The sequence below is a fragment of the Pleuronectes platessa genome, chromosome 21 (genome assembly GCF_947347685.1).
Source record: "Pleuronectes platessa chromosome 21, fPlePla1.1, whole genome shotgun sequence".
In the NCBI taxonomy this organism is placed as follows: Eukaryota; Metazoa; Chordata; class Actinopteri; order Pleuronectiformes; family Pleuronectidae; genus Pleuronectes; species Pleuronectes platessa.
In genome coordinates this window covers 2,643,502-2,664,384 of record NC_070646.1, presented here as the reverse complement: position 1 = coordinate 2,664,384, position 20,883 = coordinate 2,643,502, and the positions used below count along the sequence as shown (strand labels likewise).

Genomic DNA, 20,883 nt, shown 5'->3' with positions numbered 1-20,883 from the left:
ATTCCTCAACATCCTGGATTTAATAGATTTTAAATGTTTGTTTGTTTTAGATTCTTTATTGAGATATTTCCACAAACTGATTCCTTTCATTGTAACGTATCAATCTCTTTAAAGATCTCTGTTCCTTTTAAGTTATATGAGTTATAATATTTCCATTTTTTCAAATCTTTTCTGGATATCTAGAAACTAGAAACTGTATTTCCGGATATTGAAGCGAAGGCGGAAGTAGAAGAGGGGCAATCATCTCGATTGAATCAGCGCGCCACACCCACTAATCTCATCACCACGTGTTTCTCCAGAACCTCCCTGAGGCGATTTAAAACACCAAGCGCATCTCACTATATTTAATCTCTTCAACCAGAACAATAATAATATTAATAATAAAAAGCAACCTAGCGATACTTTCAGTTATTTCTACTCAGGCTCCTGAGGCGGCACCTAAAGGGTCTTTCCCCCTCCACACAGCAACAGATGACCCCGATGCTCACGAGAAGTTGTCACGTTTTGTTCTGATGCTAAAGTTCGTTAAACTTCAAACGACTTCTCATGTCGTCGCCGCCGCAATTATTTCCCCGGGACACGCAGCTCTCTGATTGGCTGTTTGACGGACGCGTTCAGAATGAGCTCCGGTAAGCGCAACTGTTTTCATTGGAGGATCAGCACATGAAGCGAGATACTGCGCATCCTAGAATAAGGGATACTCACTGTTTATTTATATTTTACAGTATCATTGGTTTGTAAATTTATAGATCCGATATCGATTGATCGATCACCTGATTAACTCAAAACTAACCAGCAGCTGTTGTGTTCGCAGGTTCAAGAACTTTTCATATGTCAATCTCAAATCAATGGTTTCTGTTATAAAGATTTACAAAGAAAATATACTAAAAACAAGCAGCTGTTTAATTGAATATAGAAGCAAAAGAAGAATAGAATAAAAGACGTTCAATAAAATATAAGGATTTTATATTCTTCAAGCAGAAAAATCAAAACACTTTCTGCCTCCAGCTTTTCTAATGTTCAGTTTGGACCCAGACTTTGATTATTGAATTTTAAAGAAGTTGCAGATTGTTTTTCTGGTGATTAATCAACTACTTCTTTCAGCTCTAGTTTTGAGGCCTTTCTGTAAGATTTAGGAAATCCAGTTTTAACCAGTGCTCTGTCTCTGTTTGTCCTCACAGAGGTTTGTCCGTCCTGTGGGAAAACCTTCAAAAGGTTGAAGAGTCACCTCCCACATTGTAAAGCAGCGAACTCCCAAACCAACCCGACAGGAAGTCACGTCGGAGCGAGTCAGACGCCATCGTCTCCTCCGCTGGGAGCAGGCGACAGGGAACCGACTGTGAAGGGGAAGAAGTCCAGAGAGTCACCGTCAGTGGCAGCAAGTCCACGGGCGAAGAAAAGCACAACATCCTCAGCAGCACAGACGCCTGACAGCACAGACTCCAGTTCCTCTTCACCTCCTCCATCAACGAAGAAGAAGAGGGAGAAGCTGTCAGAACAGATCAAGTTGGCCAGCATGCCGTCCTCCACCACTTCCTCCCTCATCTCCTCTCCAACGCTGCCTCCACCTTCCACCGCCTCTAGGCCCAAAAAGAAGAGTCTCCGTGCTCAGATAGAAGCTGCAAACACGGGCCGAGCCTCTAAAGGATCCCTGGAAGGAACCGGATCTGCCTCTGAAGACTTGCTCTCAGGTTCCACTCCTGTTTTAACAGATCCTCTAATCTCCAGAAGCTTTAACCCTCCAGAACCCAACGTGAAGACAGACGGCATCACTGTGTCCGCTCTGTCCACAGACACCAAACCTAAAGAAGCCTCTAAAAAGAAGACGTCAAAGACGAAGAGGGCTGAACAGTCCCCTCCCACAACCAGAGATCCAGACTCGGACTCTTTAGATTCTGGATTCAGTAACAGACCTCACGTGAGAGACGACCTCTGGGTGGATAACCTTTTGACATCGGGAAGTGGGGACCAGGCCAGGATCACCATCCAGGACGCTAAAGCCCTTTTAGGCCGAACCAAAACCAGCACAACCAGCAAGAAGAGAATCCTGAGCGAGACTGAAACTACTGACCACCTGAGCAGCAACAACAGACTTGACACTGGTCTCAGAGCAGTGACGGTTCCAGCAGAGACTGGAAAAGATGTTGCTCGCTGCTTGGTAACAACTCAAACTGTGTCGGAGCAGCTGCTCGGCGCCAGCTCACAACAAACTGAATTATTACCAGTGAAGGAAAGAAGCTCAAAGTCTAAAGAAACCTTTTTAATCCCTCTGGAACTCGATGGTTCTTCTCAACCCAAACTCTTCTTCCCAGAATCTCCCCTGAGCCAAACTTCCCCTCCTCCAGGTTCAGTTGGTGCGCTCCGGGGTCAGAAGGTCGCCCGGGACAAACTCCTCTCGCTGCCACTGTCCACCATCCAGTTCTCCAGTCCCCGTCTTTTACCGGCGAGGGTGGAGACAGTGAGAGCTGCTGATTGGAGGATCCCGGAGGACAGGAAACAAAACGCTGCTCAAACTGGAAAGGAAGGTCAGTGTTTGACGGAAATCAAGACAGGAAACAACTGACAGAAAATTAATCACTGACAGTTTGTCCTGCTTCTCAAATGTTAAATGCAGTTATTTTCCTTGTCTTACATTATAGTTAATTAAATCTCCTTGAGTTTAGCTCAGTTCTTCACTCAAAACTCAAGTGATTGCAACAATTTTATTTTGCTTTACAGATCAAGACTGATTATTCGTAATGATTAATTGCCGCTTGAATTGTTTTATAAGATATTTTAGTAATTATTTTCATTCTGGTGTGTTTTAACAACTTTAATCAGTTTAGAAAAGTTTGGGTTCTCAGTTCTGAAAAAGACTCAAGCAGGAAACCAGTTTGTGTTCCTCAAACCGAGGTTCTGAGAAGAGCGTTGTTTCGGTTTCTGTATCGAGACGCAGGAAACACGAGTGTAGAAGCTTTCAGTCGACGAGGGTGAAATGAAAGAGGATGTGCTGTCGTGTGTATTTATCTGTCAATCCACTGGTTCTGTGTGAACAACAGAGGCTGGGACACGGCCGAGTCTCGGACAGGTGAAGCTGAGGGACTTACCTCAGTGGCTCGGCCGCAGAGTCCCCAGTCGTCCAAGAGACGCAGTGGAAATAGTGCAGAGAGGTGAATATCAAACTCATCCCACACAAATACAAATACATGCACTGTCACAGGAAACAGCTGTGACCCTCTTGTTCGATTCTATAATGTTTCCACTTGGGACTCTGTCTGCAACAATGACTGTAAATAAAGATGGACGACGCGTCCCTACTTCCTCACACTGTCCAGAAATTAAGCCAAAATAACCCGCCATCTTGTGTCGAGGATCTAAGGTGAAGTCAGAGTCTGAGCAGTAGAGATGGGGGGGTCGAAGTACATGTATTTTGATGTATTAGTTTCTTCCAAGACCCATCTGCTAAAATGGAGGAGGCAGGGTTTATGACTTATACAGCAGCTAGCCAACAGGGGGCGATTTAGACGCTTTGGCTTCACTTTTTGGGAGCCGTCATGTCGTCCATCTTTATTTACTGTCTATGGTCTGCATCCATTTTGGGAAATACAGTCATGCTTCAGTAAGCAAACATTTAGATTTTATCACCTGTTTCCAGTCTTTATGCTAAGCTAACCGACTGCTTTGACATTCATGAGTTCCCTCTCCTCTCCCTCATCAGGCTGGCAGTGGTATTACAGGAGATACATCAACGTGAAGAAAGGTGGTGTGGGCGGAGTGGGCATGCTGTTAGCAGGATACTGTGTGCTAAGCTACATCTGGAGCTACCCTCATATAAGTAAGTGAGGGAATTTCTCTCAGTGTTTGTGAAGAGATGGATTTGGAGATGACTTGTCATGTTGCTGGTTGTGTTGTTGTTTTTTCAGAGCGCGATCGGTGGAGGAAGTACCACTGAGGCCGAGATGTTTGGACATGTGAGCGTGGACACGGAAACATCATCTCTAACAGGAGGAGGCTTCAGTTTTTGTTCAAAGGAGCCAAATCAACATATGTCATGCCTAGTCTAGTCTGACACGCCCCCTAACAAAGTCAGGCACAGCTAGAGCGGAGGCTGATGTTTCCTTCAAGCACTGGAGGCAGTTGACCAATCAGAACAGAGACAACCAGCTTGCCAATCAGCTTTAAGAGACAGGAGCTAGAACCAAATGTTTCAGACAGCGGCTGAAAAGAGGAGCTGCAGCAATGGACTTCTCCAATAGGCTTGTAAGCGCTTTCATGTGAGAGCTCAGATTGAAGTCATCTCCCTGAATATGATTATAGTTATTCTCCTTTAAACTAAAAAAGACAAAACCTTTAGAACCAGGGAAGTTTGAATGTTGGAAGACAAATTGTTTGTTGTACTTTCTGGCTTTTATTTAACTGACAAATATGGAAGAAGATCAATCCTCTTATGAAATTCTCCGCATCACAGATGTCTTCTAAAAGTTCTAAACCAGTCCTTAGTGTAATTCAGAGATTCGTAGTTTAATACTCACTTGACCACTCACACCACTGCAGTTTAATCTATTCTATTTATTTTTATTTTCTATTTATGTTAGATCAGATTAAGAGAAATATTTAGAAGAAATTTTATTGGGATAAATACATTTTTTTGAGCTTAACAAATGTTTTCATTTGACAATCCAAAATAGTTTCAGCTCTATTATGTGTTCAGAGTCCTGCTGTGTCCCCGGGACTCCACTAGGGGTCGTTGATGAGTTGTGTTAAGATTGTATGGGTTGGGCAGTCCAATGTTTTCTTTGCTCCTGCAGAGAATTGGCCTCAGGGTCCAGGAGAGGATTTAAGGGAACAAACAGTTTTTAACTTGATCAAAAACCTTTGTGAGGAAGCTCAGATGTGGAGAAACATGAACAGTGACACGCCCGCACATCAGCGTCCATGAGGAGACGCTATCTGTGAAGCAGAGGGTCGCAATTCTGTGTTTTCTTTGGAAACGCTTCCCCTGTCACATGATGCTACTCTGCATGAGGAGTCTGTGAGTGGCTGTGTGAACACTCGCTGCATAGTAATGGAGGGACTCTGAAGAGGCTCTCAGCCGGACTGGACTAGTTTCTCATTGTATTCAAAATGGATTTATTGTTGATTCCCCTTCGCTGCTGTAGTGAACACACACGAGCTACAAATGAAGAAATTACAGTGTTTTTGTAGTTTTCTTCCTTTTTTTTCTGAAGCTGCTTCTTGGCAAACACAATAAAAAAGTATTTCCATTTTCTCATGTGTTGTTTCTTTACATTCTTATTTTTTCTCCATACAAAATTATAAATATTTTGTGTTCCACTTTTCAATTTTTTGTACAAAACAACAAACTACACAAATCAAGTGAGACAAAACGACAGTGAAAATGGAGGCAGAGCAACAAATCCCCACTGAAAATAGAGGAGAAGAAGCGGTAATGTTCCTGCCCGGCCCTCGGACACTGATATGCATCCAGGTCACACATTGCTTCACCGACAGACGCTGGACACGTCTCTACTTTGTGCAGGTCTAAAACTAAGTGCTGTCGAGGCACGACATCTTGCAGCAGCTCCTGCGACAGCCACTGGCACTCAAACACACACGGACACAAAAAGGAAGACGATGACAAATGAGTTCTTCATCACCCCGTATAAAAAAGCCTTCAGTCTGCGGTCGTAGCTTACTGGCAATCAATCATAATTCACAGACACGTTATCAGAGAAAGGTGGAACTATCCAGAATCAACCCCAGGAGCAGTAAAACACTTCGTTAAACCTAAGCTTTGGTCCTGGGTTGAGTTTGGCAGACAAATGGCCTTTTCTTGCTTTGCACTGTAAAACAGATTTCTGTAGAAGTTAAAACAAAAGAAATGTTACTCCAAAAACTAATACAATATTTAGGATTAAGTCTTAATCAGGATGTAATATCATAGTAGGTTGAGTTTTGGCTTTAAAACCTAAATGGAAAGTAAAAACACGCTCGACTTTAACGCCAAGGGAGTTAATGTCGTTTCAGTCCTGGACAGAGAAATAAACAAATCTGAGGATGATTCTGGACACGACCACACGCTCTCCTGGTAAATTTTGGTTGCTCTGCTGAGAGGGAAAATAGAAAAGGTGAGAAATGTATCATAACAAAAAAAGACTGGCGAGTGAGGGGAACATCCAGGAGGTGTGAGCCAACACTAAAAAAAAATCAAATCGGGCGTGGAAATCAAACTTCATGAGCAGGTCAACGTACAAACCTGATGGAGATGTCAAGGTATTCAAGCATAGATATGATCAATACAAAATAATATGCAGAAGGCAGACAAACATACAATCAATGACACTTCAAGGTGATTTAACATAACGACGACGTCGGAAACATTGCAATGAGCAGAACAGTCAAATTTTCTAATAATTAGGAAAATAAAAAAATCTAAATAAAAAAGATAAACATGTTGTAACATATCTTCCTCAATCTGAGGACTAATCTCCCCTGACACAAAATACACCGTGAAATGATAAGAGGTGGTTGAAATGGAGATTTGTCTGTGTCGGGGCTTGCATACCTTTAAGGTACAAAAGAAAAACCAAAGCCAAAGAAAATGTGACTTAAGCACAAGGAGTAAAGAAAAGAAAAGGAGCGTTGCTGAGAAGAGTAAAACAACAGTAAGTCGAGTCAGACTGGTTTCTAGTGGGAGAGGTCGTCCTTGTTGCAGGCAGCTGAAAGCAGGCAAACTCATTTTGGTTCTGTTCACATTCTGTTTAGCCGAGCGCACGCCGAAGATCGACTCATGTTCTTACAGTTCCTGAAAAAAGCAACAGTACGTTTAGTGCAATTTGTCGAAGTGAACGTGTCTCCGCCGATCGAACCTCAAAGAATCTGCCAGACCACGTGATCATCGGTTGTTTCTGTGACGAGTGAATTCTGAAAGCAACTTCTTCATGTAAACAATAAAAAAAAAAAAGGAGAAACCGAGAATTAGGCACTGTCATCATCCCCCACATCCTGGGTTTGTTCAGCATAGGTACTGTGGGTAATCAGCTGGCACTAAATATATATATATATATGGCATGTGTGTCTGTGTGTGAAGAGAGGAACACTCCTGAACTGTTTTCAGACATGAACTCTGGGAAATGTCACATATGAAGAACGCAGCAGGAGAAACTGACCCCTGAAGTCTGCGCTCTCCCATGCAGCCCCTCCGATCTTCATGAGATCAACCGGAGTTCAGTGGTTCATGTCTGAAAGCAGCTTCATCTTCAAGTTACCGTGAAATGAATATAAAGTCCATTGCATTGCACACATTCCCGGGTCTTTATAGGTATATATAAGTGCCTGTATCCACCTCGACTCCTACGTCATGCTTCAAAACATAAAAGAAAGAAATGTAAAAACATATTAAATACATGCTACATGGCCGATCGTGTCACAAAGACCCGAAACCTGAAAGAAGAGTTGACCTCTCTTCACACAGGGAATTGTTGGGGGTGGGGGGAGGTAACAAATACTTCAACAGGAGAGATTAAAAATAAAAAAATAAACATGTACACACGCGTATAAAAAGACAAAATCAATCACTAGGGATGATAAGAAACATCAGTCTTAACATTCCAAGATGCTGTTGACCGCCGCCTCTAGAGCAGAGTCTGTGTCAGTGTGGGGGGGTGACGTGGGCTGAGAGGGGAACTGGGGCGGGGTCTGCTGGGAGGACAGTTGGTGTGAACCCTGGTAGTGCGTCTGTCCTCCGGACTTTGCTGCTGGAGGCGAGCCGTTACCTGGAGGACAGCTGTTGTTGCCTCCGCCGCTGGGCTCAAAGCGCTGCTGGGATCTCTTCAGTTCAAGGGCGCTCTTGTTTTCTAAGTGTGGAGGGGGGAGTCTGTCTGCCGCCTCAGCTCCTGCAGCCCCGCCCCCTCCCGGATCTCCACAGCCGGGCTGCGAGTCTGTCCTGGACGGCGGCTCCGTGGAGCCACTGTCTGACGGGTTCCAGCTACAGCTGGACGGAGGAGGAGTCGGGGCCGGGGCCGGGACCGGTTCTGGGGAAAGTCTGGATTTCATGCCACAGCAGAAGTCTTCCAGAAAGCTGTCTGTAAAACAGATAAGAGACAAAGAGTTGAACAGAATGTCTTGTTTCTCCAAAGCCCTTTACTCTTCCTTTGTTCTCGGTCTTACCTTGATCCACGAGCACCATGCGCTTGTCTTGCGTGAGGTTGGTGCGTTCCTCTTGGTTGAAGGTCCTGTCAATCATCACCATCTCCGATGACGGACTTGAACGCTGCAGGGGAGGGAGAGGCTGTTAGCAACCGGTGAAATACATGCGAGTGCCACAACTTGCTCATGGACGCGCCTACCTCAGCTTCCACCAGTAGTAACCGTCTGTATTTGTTCACCATGGCCTGGGTCCTCTTCAGCACCTGAGTCGCTACGGCCTCGAATTCATCATCCACTGGAAACAAAACAACACAAACCTCAAGTTGGATAAAGCTTCTTTTATTCTTTATTCTATTTACTTAGTCTTCCTTGGAGATTTTTGCCTCAGGCTAACAGACTAAGGCCGTACGTACCCTGTGAGAACTCCTCCTGGCTGGGCGGCGCCCCCTGGAACACGTGGTAAGGGAGGAGTCTCTGCAGCGCGTCGCTGATTGAAGTGAAACGCCGTCGATCTAGCGTCTGAACTCCGGCGTGATCCTTCCCCAGCCGCTGTAAAATCCTACAGAGACAAGAAAAGCTCCTTCAATGGTTGAAACTATTTACACAAGTCAACACCTGACAAGTCAAATCTATTTAAATATTCACAGGGGAAAAAACAACAACTCACATTCCCTCTCTTGTAAGGGGCGGGTGGGCAGGCCTCTTCTGTGCACTGACCTGGAACCAGCACAGAAACCAACGCTGTCACAACATGACCAATATCGTCCCTATGAGCTTATTCTAGTGTAGAATGTACTCTGATAGAAGGTCTACATTTATCCAGATAATATTCTTAGTCGTGTCCCACAGACGTCAGACTGCATCTTTGTGCTTTTCTTTATATAGTGTGTAGTTGTTGAGTAGTTGCTAGTTGTACCAACAGTCAGGTGGCAGCCCTGACACGTGCACAGACATGAGTGCAAAACAAATAATGAAAGTACCTGAGAGTTAAGCGTTGAATCTTGCGTCATGGTTCTCATGACTAAAAGAAACACACAACACAAGAACATCATTAAGTCAAAGTGCAGGAGACAACACACAAGACACATGAAACACTGATAAACATTTCTGAAACACCAGTAGAGTGTTAGTTACCATGAATGTTACCGGGCTGTTTGAGGGCAGGTGACGAGGAATTCTGAAAAAACAAAACAGTTAAAGTCAGTCCGACTAACAGGGAGGAAATTATTAAAATACCACCAGTGACGTTTAATTGTACCTGTCTGAAGTCTTGTTCCTGCATCCCTCCTCCAGCTAAAGGGGACAGGGACGTGCAGTTCTGGGATTGAGTGACTAGGAGGCGCTGCACTGGGCTTGCTGACACTTGCGTTTGACCTACGACCCCCAGGGTCAGCCGCCCAGGGGCACATGACGTCTGCACAGGTACCGTGGTCGAACAAGTAACTCCTGTCCATGTTTGGGTCACACACCCTCCAACCTGACTCGTGGTGACTAGTCCCGGATTCAGGATAAACGGACCCCTCTGTTGTGCGGTGAAGTTCTGTCCTGCCACAATCTGCACCGCATTCTGACTGGTAATTAGGGCATTTGAGTTGGGGTCGCTGGGGCCGTTGTGGAGGTTGCTGCCCGGAGCGAGGGCCAAAGAGCTGGGGAGCAGGTACTGTCCGGGTTGTAAGTTCGTCTGTGCTTGTTGCTGCTCCATGGACTGCTGGACCACAATGGAGCCATTGGCTGTGTAGTGCCCCCCGGAAGTAGCAGTGTTAGCATTAGCCATGGTGGTGGAAGTGGGCTGAAGACCGAGGCTGTAGACTGTCTGCGTCCCAGCTTGAAGTGGTTTGGGTTGGATAGGTCTGACTAGAGTCTGGGTCCCTCCGGGGCCTCTCTGGATGATGATGTTTTGAAGGGGGATGTTTTTATAAGGTAGGCCGACTTGACCTTGAGTGGGGGCAAACACCTGCCCCCCTGTTGTGGCCCCCGCTGCAGCTACAGGGGCCCCCGGCCTCAAACTGCTCAGAGTCATCATCCCCCCACCTGCCCCGAAGGATCCCAATACCTGGATGTGCTGGGCGGAGCCATTGGGCAGCTGGGAAACTCCCTGCAGGAACTGGCCTGTCGGAAACCCAGCTGTTGCCGTGGTAACCATACCCACTCCCCCTCCATAGCCCCCAGAGACCAGCTGGGACTGGAAGGGAACCGGCGCCTGCACTAGAGTGGGAGCGGGCTGGGAGTCCAGTAAGGCCTCCTGGGCCAGCGTCTGCTCCGTGATGTCGGCCTCCATGAGGGACTTCTGCAGGATGTCAAAGGGCTGGTCCTCCCCCCCGAGGTCCACGCCGCCAGAAGAGTTCCCGGACCCCAATTCATCCTCGATGAATGAGAGGCTGCTGGAGAGCTGGAGGCCTGCCCCGGCTGAATCGGCGCCGAATCCACCCATTGAGGAAGAGCCATCCTTGAGGCCCGAGTTGGAGCCAGGCTAAATGAGGGATTTAGAAAAAACAGTTTGCATGTGAAGGCCTCACAATGTTTGCCAAGGTCTTAACTGCTTTTTACAACCTTTACAAACAGTAACTCAAACAAATGGTGCCGTGACCATTTACTCAACAATGAAAGGAATTGATAAAAGCAGCACCACTGTTTGCTTCCCTTAAGTTCCATACTGGTCAATAGATCATATCCTTAGTGTCAGAATCATAATATTGAAATCAGATAGTAAAATATAACAAAAAGCCTGAGAACGTGATCAGTGTTGAGACCTTAATCTGTTCCCGGAAGCTAAATAAAAAATAAAAAATAAAAGAATCTGTGTATGTTTTGGTCAGATGAGTTGAATCAAAGGGAAACTCACTGTGTCACCAGCAAAGAAGGATCCATCTGATCCATAAGCTGCGTTCGTCACATCATCCTCCTCAATCTGTGAAAACAAACAGATTGCTCAGAGAAGGGGAGGCCCGGGTGGTCGGGTCCCAGCATCGAAATCAAGCTTTTCTATTCAGACAAACTCTGTAAAGATCGAGTTTGAATGTTTTCTGTAAGAGTCACTCACAGACTTGCTGTTGTTGCCATGGAGATAGTCATTCAATGCATCCACATCTCTGAAAAGGTTAGAACGTACTAGGATTAGGACAGACGTATAAACAGGGCAGAAAAGCATTATACACGTCTCATGTAACAAACATTTCTTCTCACTTATGTTTGGGATAGAGTTTGCTTTACTCTGATAAAAGTAAATACTCCCCGATATATCTTTGCATGAGGGATTTTGTTTATTCACTTCTCTAAACAATCAAAAGATGAAAAAGAATATGCTTTCACACAATTGTGACATCGATGTTTTGAATTCAAAGAGGAACTTTGGAAATCATTATCTACATTAAACTTAAGCAGACGTGTTCAATGTGTAACCACGTTAACCAATCATTACATAATCCTGCAGTCTATTCAAGTAATGTGAGCCAGATTTTTTTTTACCCTAAAATATCCAGAAGATGGCGATCGTCCTCATCATCCATGACACCTGAGAGATGATGGAAGCACACAGGTGAGGAGTCTAAGAAATGAAGATTAAAGGATTTATGTTCACATTTGCATTGACCACTGGCAGCTGGCTTCATCAAACAATGGAGTGAACCCCAGTTGGGAACTTGTGTTTGTTTTTAAACTGAGCTGGGACACTTTGCATGTGTGCTGTGGCGGCATCTCACTCACAGGTTTCCAGCAGGAAGCATGGACTCGGTCATTTAACACCCTTTGTTTCCTGCAGCAAGCTGGGCTGCGGGGGGGTGAGAAACTAGATTAAGTGGGATTACAAAGTTACAGGTGCGAGGTACAGGCTGTGGGGGGTGTCGGACATGGACGGGTTTGTGAAATGAGGGCGTGCAGAGACATGGGGACGGATACAGTGTGTCATTCATTGCTGTGGGAGATCGGCATGTACGTGAGGGCAGGCCGGCCTTCATCCCCCCCTGCAGCAGATACTCAAACTCCCACCCATGATCCTCCTCTGCTGTCCCACATTGGTTGTCTTTCATGTCTGCGTGCAGCAAAAAATGGCCACTCGAGTGTAAAACTCCACCCTACTCCATGTACACCACAGACACTTGCTTTCAGCCTCTACGCTCACAGAGGAGCTGGCTTTATGTTTTGAAACGTACGCAGCCATCTTGGTGCTGCTAATTAAAACAAATTAAATAACAGGGACACAACCATGAGACAGTGAGCGTTAATGTGAGGCTGCAGAGGAAGGATGTGAGGGTTTGGATTATCTACTACGTTTCTTTAAAGTGCTTTGATGTGAAAGGTTGTATTTCAACAAAGTTTAAGACAGTAAAAATCAAAAGTACCTATTGAGTGTGTTTACAATGACATTGTTGTTTTTGTGTGTTTCTGGTCAAAGTCGAAGGGGGAAGCTGATGTTTTTGTGTGTCTGCGAAATGTTACAACTGCAGTGCTACAAAATGGCTGTTAGCACGACACAGGCTCGTCTTCACAGCCACGTTCAGCCTCCATGTTTGATTCGGGGAGAACAAAGGAGAGCAGGACAGTTCAGACCGACGATCGAATGACATTTAAAACACATGTAAACACGGTAACTTTGAGAGGAAATCATTTAATGTCAAGTATCAATAACAACAATAGCTCGACGTTGAGCAGAATCCTTTGTGTTTTGAATTCAATGATACAGAAATATGCCAGACTACGACGAAGGGACGCCATTATATAATTTTTACGCAGACGTTCTAAATGCGAGTTATTTCAATTGAAGGTGGATCAAAGGAAACTGCGACAATCCGGAGCTTTCGTTGTGTATTCGAATCGTTAATTCAATTAGTTCCAGCGCGTGACCATTACGCGTTCTTACAAATTTAAATGTTAACGTTAGCAGCGTCAAAAATACACAAACACCCCGAGTTTTAAGAGTTTACCAACAACACGGAGGCGCGGTCGCGGTTTTTAAACGTTCGGAATCTGCGCGTTATTTCTAGTTAGTCGATGAAAAGCCACGTCGTCGCAACACGTTAGGATTAAAAGCTAATTTTCGTCGCATCGTAGCACGAGCGCCTCGACGGAAACCAAGCTAGTCCCCGTGTCGCAGTGCTTCCACCGGAGGGTCGTCGGTTGAGAATAACGATCTAACCGGCAGCTAGCTAGTTTGAATCCCTAAAAATAGACCGAATCGACACATTGGTGATCGACTTTAGAGCCGCGCTAAATAACCGCCCAGGATCCAGCCTGCGTGGCTCGGCTGTCTCTGACGTGCTCGGTCCGTCTCCGCTGACTTTCACGTGTCCTCCACGGGCGACACAAGACACAAGACCGTCCCCGCCTTTGACTCAAAACACCGAAACAGACCCGTTGCCACCGGGGCGAGGTTATAACGCTAAACACCATCCCCCCGGTCCGGCTCCGGACGCGGCGCCCCCCTCTCGCGCTGCGTCGCTCTAACCGCCGCGCGCCGGCCTGCTCCGGTTAGCTATAGCCGCCGTGTCGACGGCAGGAATCCGTGGGAAAATGCCGCGGAGGAGAAACGGCGTGGAAATTTCTCCCGATTCGCGACGACAACACACAAAAGACGCGTCAAAGGAGGCGAACTCCCGCTGCACTCGGCTTGAAACCCAATATCTCCATTTGGCAACTTTTAATTTGCTGCCCCCTCCTTCTCCTCCTCCTCCTGCTCCCTCTCCCACTCGGATGTTTTTCCTGCGGCTCCCCGCTCTGCCGCGGACACATTTCGCGCTGCGCTCGGACTCTTCCCTCCCTGAAGGAAGCAGGAAGGAGCCTGCGTGCGTTTCTGCCTTGAAATTTTTATCGCAAAATTATAATTCACTCAGAGGGAAACTCACCGGCATGAAAAAGCAGTGCAACGTCAACGGGGTTTCCTCGCCATCGCCGCACGGGTCGCCGGGGTAGTGCACGGAGCGACCCGCAGCAGCAGCGGCGGCGGTGATGGTGCTGCTGGTGGTGGTGCACGCCGACATCCTGACATGGCTCTGGGCTTCAACTGCTCCAACTGCCATTAGTGATAATTAAATACATATTTAATATTTACTGATATTAAAGTGTTATAGTTGAATCCAGCGCCCACGTGACCAGCAGGTTAATGTTGTCAGATATCATCACCGACAGTAGAGGGCGGGCCTGTGGTCATTGTGACACACCTTTGTTATTGTTCAGGTGTAAAAAGTCATACTTTATACCTCACTGTACACATAACATATACAGTTATACATATTTATACAATGCAGTGTCTATGGCAAGGTACTAACCTAAATATAAACAGTAGTTTATGATGACAAACAGTTTAATTCAAGTCACAACAACTTTATTTGTTCCCAGAGGACAAATCTAGGTTTGAAGACCTTATAAAGAATAAATGAATAGATGATTAAAGAGTCAAAACAAAATAAAACACGCTAAAATATAATGTATAGCACAAACTGAGAACTGCACTACACACATACACACACACAGATATATTTAAAACAAGCAGTTATCAAGCAGAAATCTAACAAATAACATTTCTTTTAGATGATTAAAGACCCCAAAAAAAACATTATAAAATTAAAGCTATATCACAAAGTGAGTAAAATATACATACATATAGACACACATAAATGCATAATACATATATAGCTACGTGCATATTACTCATTAGGAAATAACGTAGGTGCATATATATAGAGAGATATATGGATCATATGTGAGGAGGTCTTTCTATGTGAAATCTAAACAAGTTTTAAGAAAGGTTCCTTGGTTACTTTCCACTGCTAGCACTTTCCACTGCTAGCAATAATATTAATCATAACACAGCGGGAGCAACTTTTCCTTGTTATTCAACTTTTTCTTTGAACATTTTATTTGATGTATAACTCAGGCTGGGTTTATGACCCATCCTGCAGGTGTTTGGCTTCACTGTAATGTCTGTGATCTTGGCCAAAAATCTGAGATATGATCATAAAAGCCTCCGCTACAGTAGGTGGCGGTGTGGAGCGTTCACCTCGGGTTTCACTAACGCAGAAGAAGAAGAAAAGGAGCTGTCACTTCCGCAAACAGAGTCACTTCAGCAACATGGAGACCGCTACTGAAGCCAGCCAGGAGAATAAGTTCGCTACTGACAGCGATGGAGCAAAGATTCAAGAGCGGATCCAGAAGCGGAACCAGGAGAGAATAGATGGCGTGGAGCGGAGGAAGGAGGAGAAGGAGACCCGCTCCGTGCCGGAGGAGAATACCGAGTACTTCTCCAGAACCTTCCAGGCGGAGCTGGCGTGTATCGAGGAGCTGCTGTCCCACTGCTCCGGGGAGGACCGGGCCGAGGTGGTCCGGAAGCTGGAGGAGACCACGACCAAAACCGCGCAGCTCCAGAAGTTTGTGAACGACAGCGTGATGTTCCTGACGCAGTACGAGCTGAGGAGGTCGCAGGCTGCTCTCCAGAAGCTGCAGAGCTCCATCACTGAGGCCAGGGACAAGGCGATGCCCAAGAAGAAGTTTGCCTTTCGAGCTCGCACCCAAAACACAGCTCCCCCTGTAGCTGCTCCACCTGCACAGTCTGGAGAGGTGGATGGAGGAGGTGGTGCATCTGAGAAGTCTCCACCTGGGGCGGCCACACCTGCACAGTCTGAAGAGGCCCCTGAGCAGTGCGGCTTCTCCAACAGGGAAGGTGAGCTTCTGACCAAAACCGCCGAGGAGATCCGCCAAGGAGACGTGCTGCTGAGCCACCTGTCCAACTGCAGGGTGCGTCTGTTCGGTTCCCCCAGCACGCTGCACCTCAAGCACATCGACAGCTGTGAGATCCTGTGCGGGCCCGTGTCCACCTCCGTGTTCGTGGATCACTGTAAGAACAGCACCCTGGCCTTCCCCTGTCAGCAGCTGCGGACCCACCACACCACGGACACCCAGGTGTACCTGCACGTCACCTGTCGAGCCATCATAGAGGACTGTCAGGGGGTGAGCCTCGCCCCGTTCTCCTGGTCGTATCCCACCATGGACGCCGACTACGCCGTGTCCGGCCTGGACCGGGACAGAAACAACTGGAGCCAGGTGGATGACTTCAACTGGCTGGCATTTAGAACACCTTCACCCAACTGGAGTGTCATCCCAGAGGCAGACAGGAAAACCAGCTGGGACGACTAGTGTTTAACTTTTGACTTTTCACCATTAACACATCCACAAATCCACCAAGCAAAATATGTTGAAGTTACCTCGTGAATATAAGTTTGATTTGATGAGGGTTGTCTCATCAGCTCATTTTATTTAACTGCATCAGCTGCTCTCGGTTTTTCAGAATTCATCAAACTCATATAGACCACACGCTCATTCTAATAGGAAGAACCTGAATAATAAAAAATACTGAAAAAAATTGCATGGTTTTATTATTATTATTTTGATCATGCCTTTCCACACTTTTGGCAATTAGTAATTCTCTGGAAAACAATGAAACAATGACCCTAAGTATCAAAGGAAAACACACCACCAGTTATTTTTAAGCCAGAAGTTCAACGAGTATCAAGAACAGAATTGGGATCCAGTCAAACTACTGAAAGGGAACAGCTTTAAATCACTATGTGACACTGTCGTCATTACAGTGGATTTGAATAAAGCTGCTGGCAGCTGCCACCCCGAGCAGCACCTGGAGTTGAGCACAAACCTCAGAACACAACAGAGTCTGGTCTGGACTTTGTAAAAAGACAATTTAAGAGTAACATTTTACTCTAGATGTTATTTTTGATTGGAATACAAATATACCAAGCCCACTTCTAAAACAACAACACCGATTATACATCTTTGGCAAGTGAATCAACTTATAAACAACATTTCTTCAGCAACAAATTTTAACCTAAACTATTTATCAATAAAAATGACTTTACTTTCACTGCAGCCTAGTTAGCATTTGTAAGCAGTATTTACACATGTAATGAAGGTATTATTACACACTATAGTGAAGTTGTGAGGATAAGTAAGTTTTGATTAATTTAATAACATAAAATATGTCTCCATAGGAAAATTTAATGTTAACAACACTGAACATGAAAACACTTTAAATCCTTTTATCTGTATACAACTACATTATGGCTTGTAACTGTGTATTACATGTTTACATACGACCAACAAATGCTTAATGGGTGTTGATGTTAACTTGAAGATATCAAGTTTTAAAAAAAGAAAAATATTCAGGGTTTCCATCAGCCGTGAACATTTGAGCAGATTTATGTGTTTTAAAAGGAAGAATCATTCCACATAATTTGAAAGATACAGTTTTTAAAGATCTGTAACTATGCAGTACATTGAGGGGCTGGGATTCACAGTAGAACTGCTGCAGTAAGCAACTCCTGTGTTCGGTCACGGTGAAGTCCAAGTCAAAACACTCCGGGGAAAAGCCTTGACTCTGATCAGAGACAGATCTGGCTCATGTTTGTGCCAGACACAGTGTCGAAAGTAACGGCCAAGACAAGACAACAAGTAAAGTTCATTACTGAGACAACGTAAATCTCTTCAATCCAATAATAAGCTTTGACAGATCAGTATCTTATATGCTGTAATATTTATTAATGTGTGACCACATGTATTTACCTATGAGGCTAGTGTCAGATTTGTGTTTATGACTGAATTCTTCACATATAGATAGAGAGGGTTTGATTTGTGATCATAAAATCTCTTGTGCGTCTGTGAATGGGTAACTGGGGCTTTATTAACTCCGCCAATTCGCTCAACTGGGAAGACCTACGGTCTCTTGAACTGGTTGACCAATACCTCTGAATGGGAATGCACCATTAATAGCGTCACTTTCATGTAAGCTGACGCCCTCAACAGCCACTAGTGCGTTCAATCAAGGCAACTATGACCACGTGAAAAGCTCAAACCAATTATGGCCCCTGATAGCGGCTTACTACCGGGCTCATCTTGTGTGGAGGGATTTCTCTAAATTGGATCAGGCTACTTACAGGGGCTTACCATGACGTACTGCAACTTTGAGTTTAATCATGAGGATCCTCGGCAATCTTACGCCTCTCTGAGAGAAGGAAACATCGCGATTAGCCTCGCCTGTGTGTCAAGGACAGAAAACTTGGTAAAGATTGCTGAAAACAAAGCTTTGTGAAGTTTGAGGTTTCCGTCACGATGGCAGAGGAGACAGCTTTGAAGAAATAACGCTCCTGTGATCCACCGGGGGTCGTCCAGGGTTCTTCATCTCTGCTCCTTCGCTGTGGATGGATTACCGCCTGAGCTGATTCTGCTTCCTGCCGGACCAGCCAGAGGAGACCCTGACAACCAAGAGACAGGGAAGCCAGGACTAACAGGTGGCAAAGTTTAAAGTCGGAGTTCCTGCTTATCTACATCGTCGTTTGACTACCTCTTTTTCTGCACAGGCAAGGACACACCTCGGATTGAACAATGGCTCTGATGTTGGTCAAGTTCGATCTGAAAAAGCGAGTGAAGCTCGCTCAGACGGGTCTGGTTCATGTACTGGTTTGCTGTAATGGCCGGCGTGCTGGTGTTCAGCATGGGCCTGTTCTTAAGATCGAGCTGAGAAAACGCTCGGAACTCATGGACAACAACGAGAGCCACTTCTTACCCCAACCTGCTCATAGTTATGGGTCTAATAACGTGCGGCATCAATGCCTTAGGAGGAAAGGTCTGCTAACGACTCCCTGGACCCTTCCAAGTTCGTGAAGTGGAAGCCCATGTTGAAGACCTTCCTGGTGGTGTGCGTGGTCTTGAACGCTCTGCTGCTCGTGACGACTGTGCTGTGCTTCTTGATGAAGATCCCTCTGCAGTTCACCTGACCGAGGGGCTGAAGAACGCATGAAGTTCTACAAGGACACGGACACACCGGGCCGCTGCTACATGAAGAGGACCCTGGACCTGATGCAGATGGAGTTTCGCTGCTGCGGGAACAACCAATACAGAGATTGGTTCGAGATTCAGTGGGTCAGCAACCGCTACCTGGACTTCAGCTCGAAGGAAGTCAAAGAGTAAGTGACAAGATTCACAATCCTTCATAATAACCTGTAAAGATCGTTGATATGTGACGTGACAGTGAAACGACTCTTCAGCTCAGAGAGATTGTCATTGAACTTTTGAGCATCAAGATGGCGGATGCTGAAGGTGCAGTGCTTCTGTGCAGAGTTAAGAGTAGAGTATAAGTAGATTGGAGGTGAAGGTAGGTCAGGGCAGGTGTATTATTCACTTTCCTCCACTTGGGATTACCGCCTCAGAGATGGTGACAGCAACTGGGCCGTGGCTTTGGGGCCTGGGAGGGCAGAGGAGGTTACCTGGCAGTTTTATGGATAAAGACAAGGGGAGGGGCTTTGGTGATTAGCTGCAGAAAACGACATGAAAGGCAAGAGTTGGATTATAGAGTGGTTGTTTCAATGCAGTGACGCGTGGCCAACTTTTTGTTGTTGACATTTATCAAGTGATGGTCAGATTTCAGCACCAGAACCGGTTTTCTTTGCAAGGACAGCTGTGACGAGGGCGGTTTGCGCATTGGGACATAATTAGTGCTTAATCCTCCAGGATTACTTCTATATGTCCTTCAAGAATCAGTGTCCTGTTTAATCAGCGGGGGACCTGGAAACGCTCCAGGGAAACAACGTTTGAAATAACCCAGTTTTGGCTGGGATTTTAAAATCAGTATCACAAGTTGCTACCCTGATTATAAAGAGGCCGTGATTGATGGCACTTTCTATGCTTCGGTACGTCTTTTTTAATAGGTCATTTAAAGTTTACGACTTAATGCCTTGGTCTTTTCCTTTTGACCCAAGTTTTTCAAATCATCCATTTAAATGAACTCCTATCCAGCACGCCTGACATTCTGTGGTGTTGATCGACCGAAGTCTTAAATGTGAAACTATTTTGGGCTTCGATCTTCCAAGAAATCACTGATCCATATCAAACCTACTTAGTCTTTGTGATCCAATCACACTCGTCTTTCCATTGACCTACAACTTGTCAATCACAGCTGAAATCTATATTGAGCACTGACTGAAGTACTATGAGGCCCCACTTTCACACAATCAGCCAGAAAAACAGTTTATTTGCCTGATCGATAAAGAGACCCTTTAATTCAAATTCAAGTAATCATACTCTGTGTTATATATAGGCCTTCTTAATAGACTGAATACAAAATAAGTAATGCACATCACTTCTTCAGCGCCTGGCTTTGTGAGTTTAATAAATTTGTTAAAAGGCTGTTTATTGTTGTGGTAAGAATATGTGGTATTTTATTGTAAAGTACAATAACACCACTTACTATGGCCGAGAAGTGAAGCTGCACAACGTCTCAATTAATTTTGTCTTATTTTTGGTTGAAAATAAATCGAACTTGCCCCTCTAATTTATACTTCATATAGCTTACACGACAATATAATAACCTCCTGACCTCCAATCCGACCTCACGACCACCCTCCAGCCCATCATAACATGACACTGCCTCCTTCCTCTCAGCCGCATCAGCAGCAATGTGGACGGCCAGTACCTGATGGACGGAGTCCCGTTCAGCTGCTGTAACCCAGCTCCCCGAGAACCCTGCATCCCAGCACCAGATGACCAACAACTCCGCCTACTACAGCTACGACCACTACACCGAGGAGCTCAACGTGTGGCGGCGCGGCTGCCGTGACGCCCTGCTGTCCTACTACGGCGGCTTGATGAACACCATCGGAGCCTTAGTGCTGCTGATCACTATGCTGGAGGTCAGACCCACAGAAGCACAAACACAAGAATTCATGCAAATGTGATAATATTCCTCCTGACTTCAAACTGTTT

The 20,883-nt window shown here is 45.5% G+C and overlaps 4 protein-coding genes across 7 annotated transcripts in view; 3 read left to right on the top strand and 1 right to left on the bottom strand.

Annotated features, from left to right (window-relative positions):
- The first annotated feature begins 309 nt into the window (after window positions 1–309).
- Window positions 310–5,247, top strand: si:dkey-21c1.4 (polycystic kidney disease protein 1-like 3). Its single transcript, XM_053413473.1, has 5 exons — window positions 310–629; window positions 1,182–2,525; window positions 3,039–3,149; window positions 3,698–3,814; window positions 3,903–5,247. Exons 1-5 carry the CDS (start codon window positions 620–622, stop codon window positions 3,929–3,931), a joined length of 1,611 nt encoding a protein of 536 aa, XP_053269448.1. The 5' UTR covers window positions 310–619; the 3' UTR covers window positions 3,932–5,247.
- Window positions 4,154–14,027, bottom strand: bicral (BICRA like chromatin remodeling complex associated protein). Of its 4 annotated transcripts, none has more exons than XM_053413469.1 (13): window positions 13,965–14,027; window positions 11,830–11,893; window positions 11,593–11,638; window positions 11,168–11,216; window positions 10,970–11,035; window positions 9,386–10,597; window positions 9,262–9,304; window positions 9,108–9,148; window positions 8,795–8,844; window positions 8,541–8,686; window positions 8,328–8,422; window positions 8,149–8,251; window positions 4,154–8,063 (listed from the first exon to the last, which is right to left on the bottom strand). In XM_053413469.1, the coding sequence occupies exons 3-13, from the start codon at window positions 11,631–11,633 to the stop codon at window positions 7,582–7,584; spliced, it is 2,328 nt and encodes a 775-aa protein (XP_053269444.1). In that variant the 5' UTR covers window positions 11,634–11,638; window positions 11,830–11,893; window positions 13,965–14,027; the 3' UTR covers window positions 4,154–7,581. The 4 variants fall into 4 exon arrangements, with proteins under 4 accessions (XP_053269444.1, XP_053269445.1, XP_053269446.1 ...); XM_053413470.1 differs by having other exon boundaries at window positions 11,593–11,671; window positions 13,965–14,017; XM_053413471.1 differs by lacking the exon at window positions 11,830–11,893 and having other exon boundaries at window positions 13,965–14,026.
- Window positions 14,028–15,015: 988 nt separating this feature from the next.
- tbcc (tubulin folding cofactor C) lies at window positions 15,016–16,499 on the top strand. Its single transcript, XM_053413468.1, has one exon. It carries the CDS (start codon window positions 15,070–15,072, stop codon window positions 16,249–16,251), a length of 1,182 nt encoding a protein of 393 aa, XP_053269443.1. The 5' UTR covers window positions 15,016–15,069; the 3' UTR covers window positions 16,252–16,499.
- A 2,008-nt stretch (window positions 16,500–18,507) lies between these two features.
- prph2a (peripherin 2a (retinal degeneration, slow)) overlaps window positions 18,508–20,883 on the top strand; it is a 7,005-nt gene continuing 4,629 nt past the window's right edge. Inside the window, 8 exon segments of the mRNA XM_053414334.1 lie at window positions 18,508–18,564; window positions 18,566–18,626; window positions 18,629–18,687; window positions 18,689–18,754; window positions 18,756–18,895; window positions 18,897–19,088; window positions 20,563–20,650; window positions 20,652–20,810. Of these exon segments, the coding sequence (XP_053270309.1) occupies window positions 18,508–18,564; window positions 18,566–18,626; window positions 18,629–18,687; window positions 18,689–18,754; window positions 18,756–18,895; window positions 18,897–19,088; window positions 20,563–20,650; window positions 20,652–20,810 (822 nt within the window).

Coding starts and splice junctions, on each gene's coding strand:
- si:dkey-21c1.4 (XM_053413473.1), top strand. Junction 3,150..3,697: donor AGTGGAAATAGTGCAGAGAG/GTGAATATCAAA, acceptor CTCCCTCATCAG/GCTGGCAGTGGTATTACAGG. Junction 3,815..3,902: donor CTGGAGCTACCCTCATATAA/GTAAGTGAGGGA, acceptor TTGTTTTTTCAG/AGCGCGATCGGTGGAGGAAG.
- bicral (XM_053413469.1), bottom strand. CDS start 11,633: ATGGATGATGAGGACGATCGCCATCTTCTGGATATTTTAGG. Junction 8,845..9,107: donor ATTCAACGCTTAACTCTCAG/GTACTTTCATTA, acceptor TGCTGGTTCCAG/GTCAGTGCACAGAAGAGGCC. Junction 8,423..8,540: donor CCAGGAGGAGTTCTCACAGG/GTACGTACGGCC, acceptor TTTTGTTTCCAG/TGGATGATGAATTCGAGGCC.
- tbcc (XM_053413468.1), top strand. CDS start 15,070: ATGATCATAAAAGCCTCCGCTACAGTAGGTGGCGGTGTGGAGCGTTCA.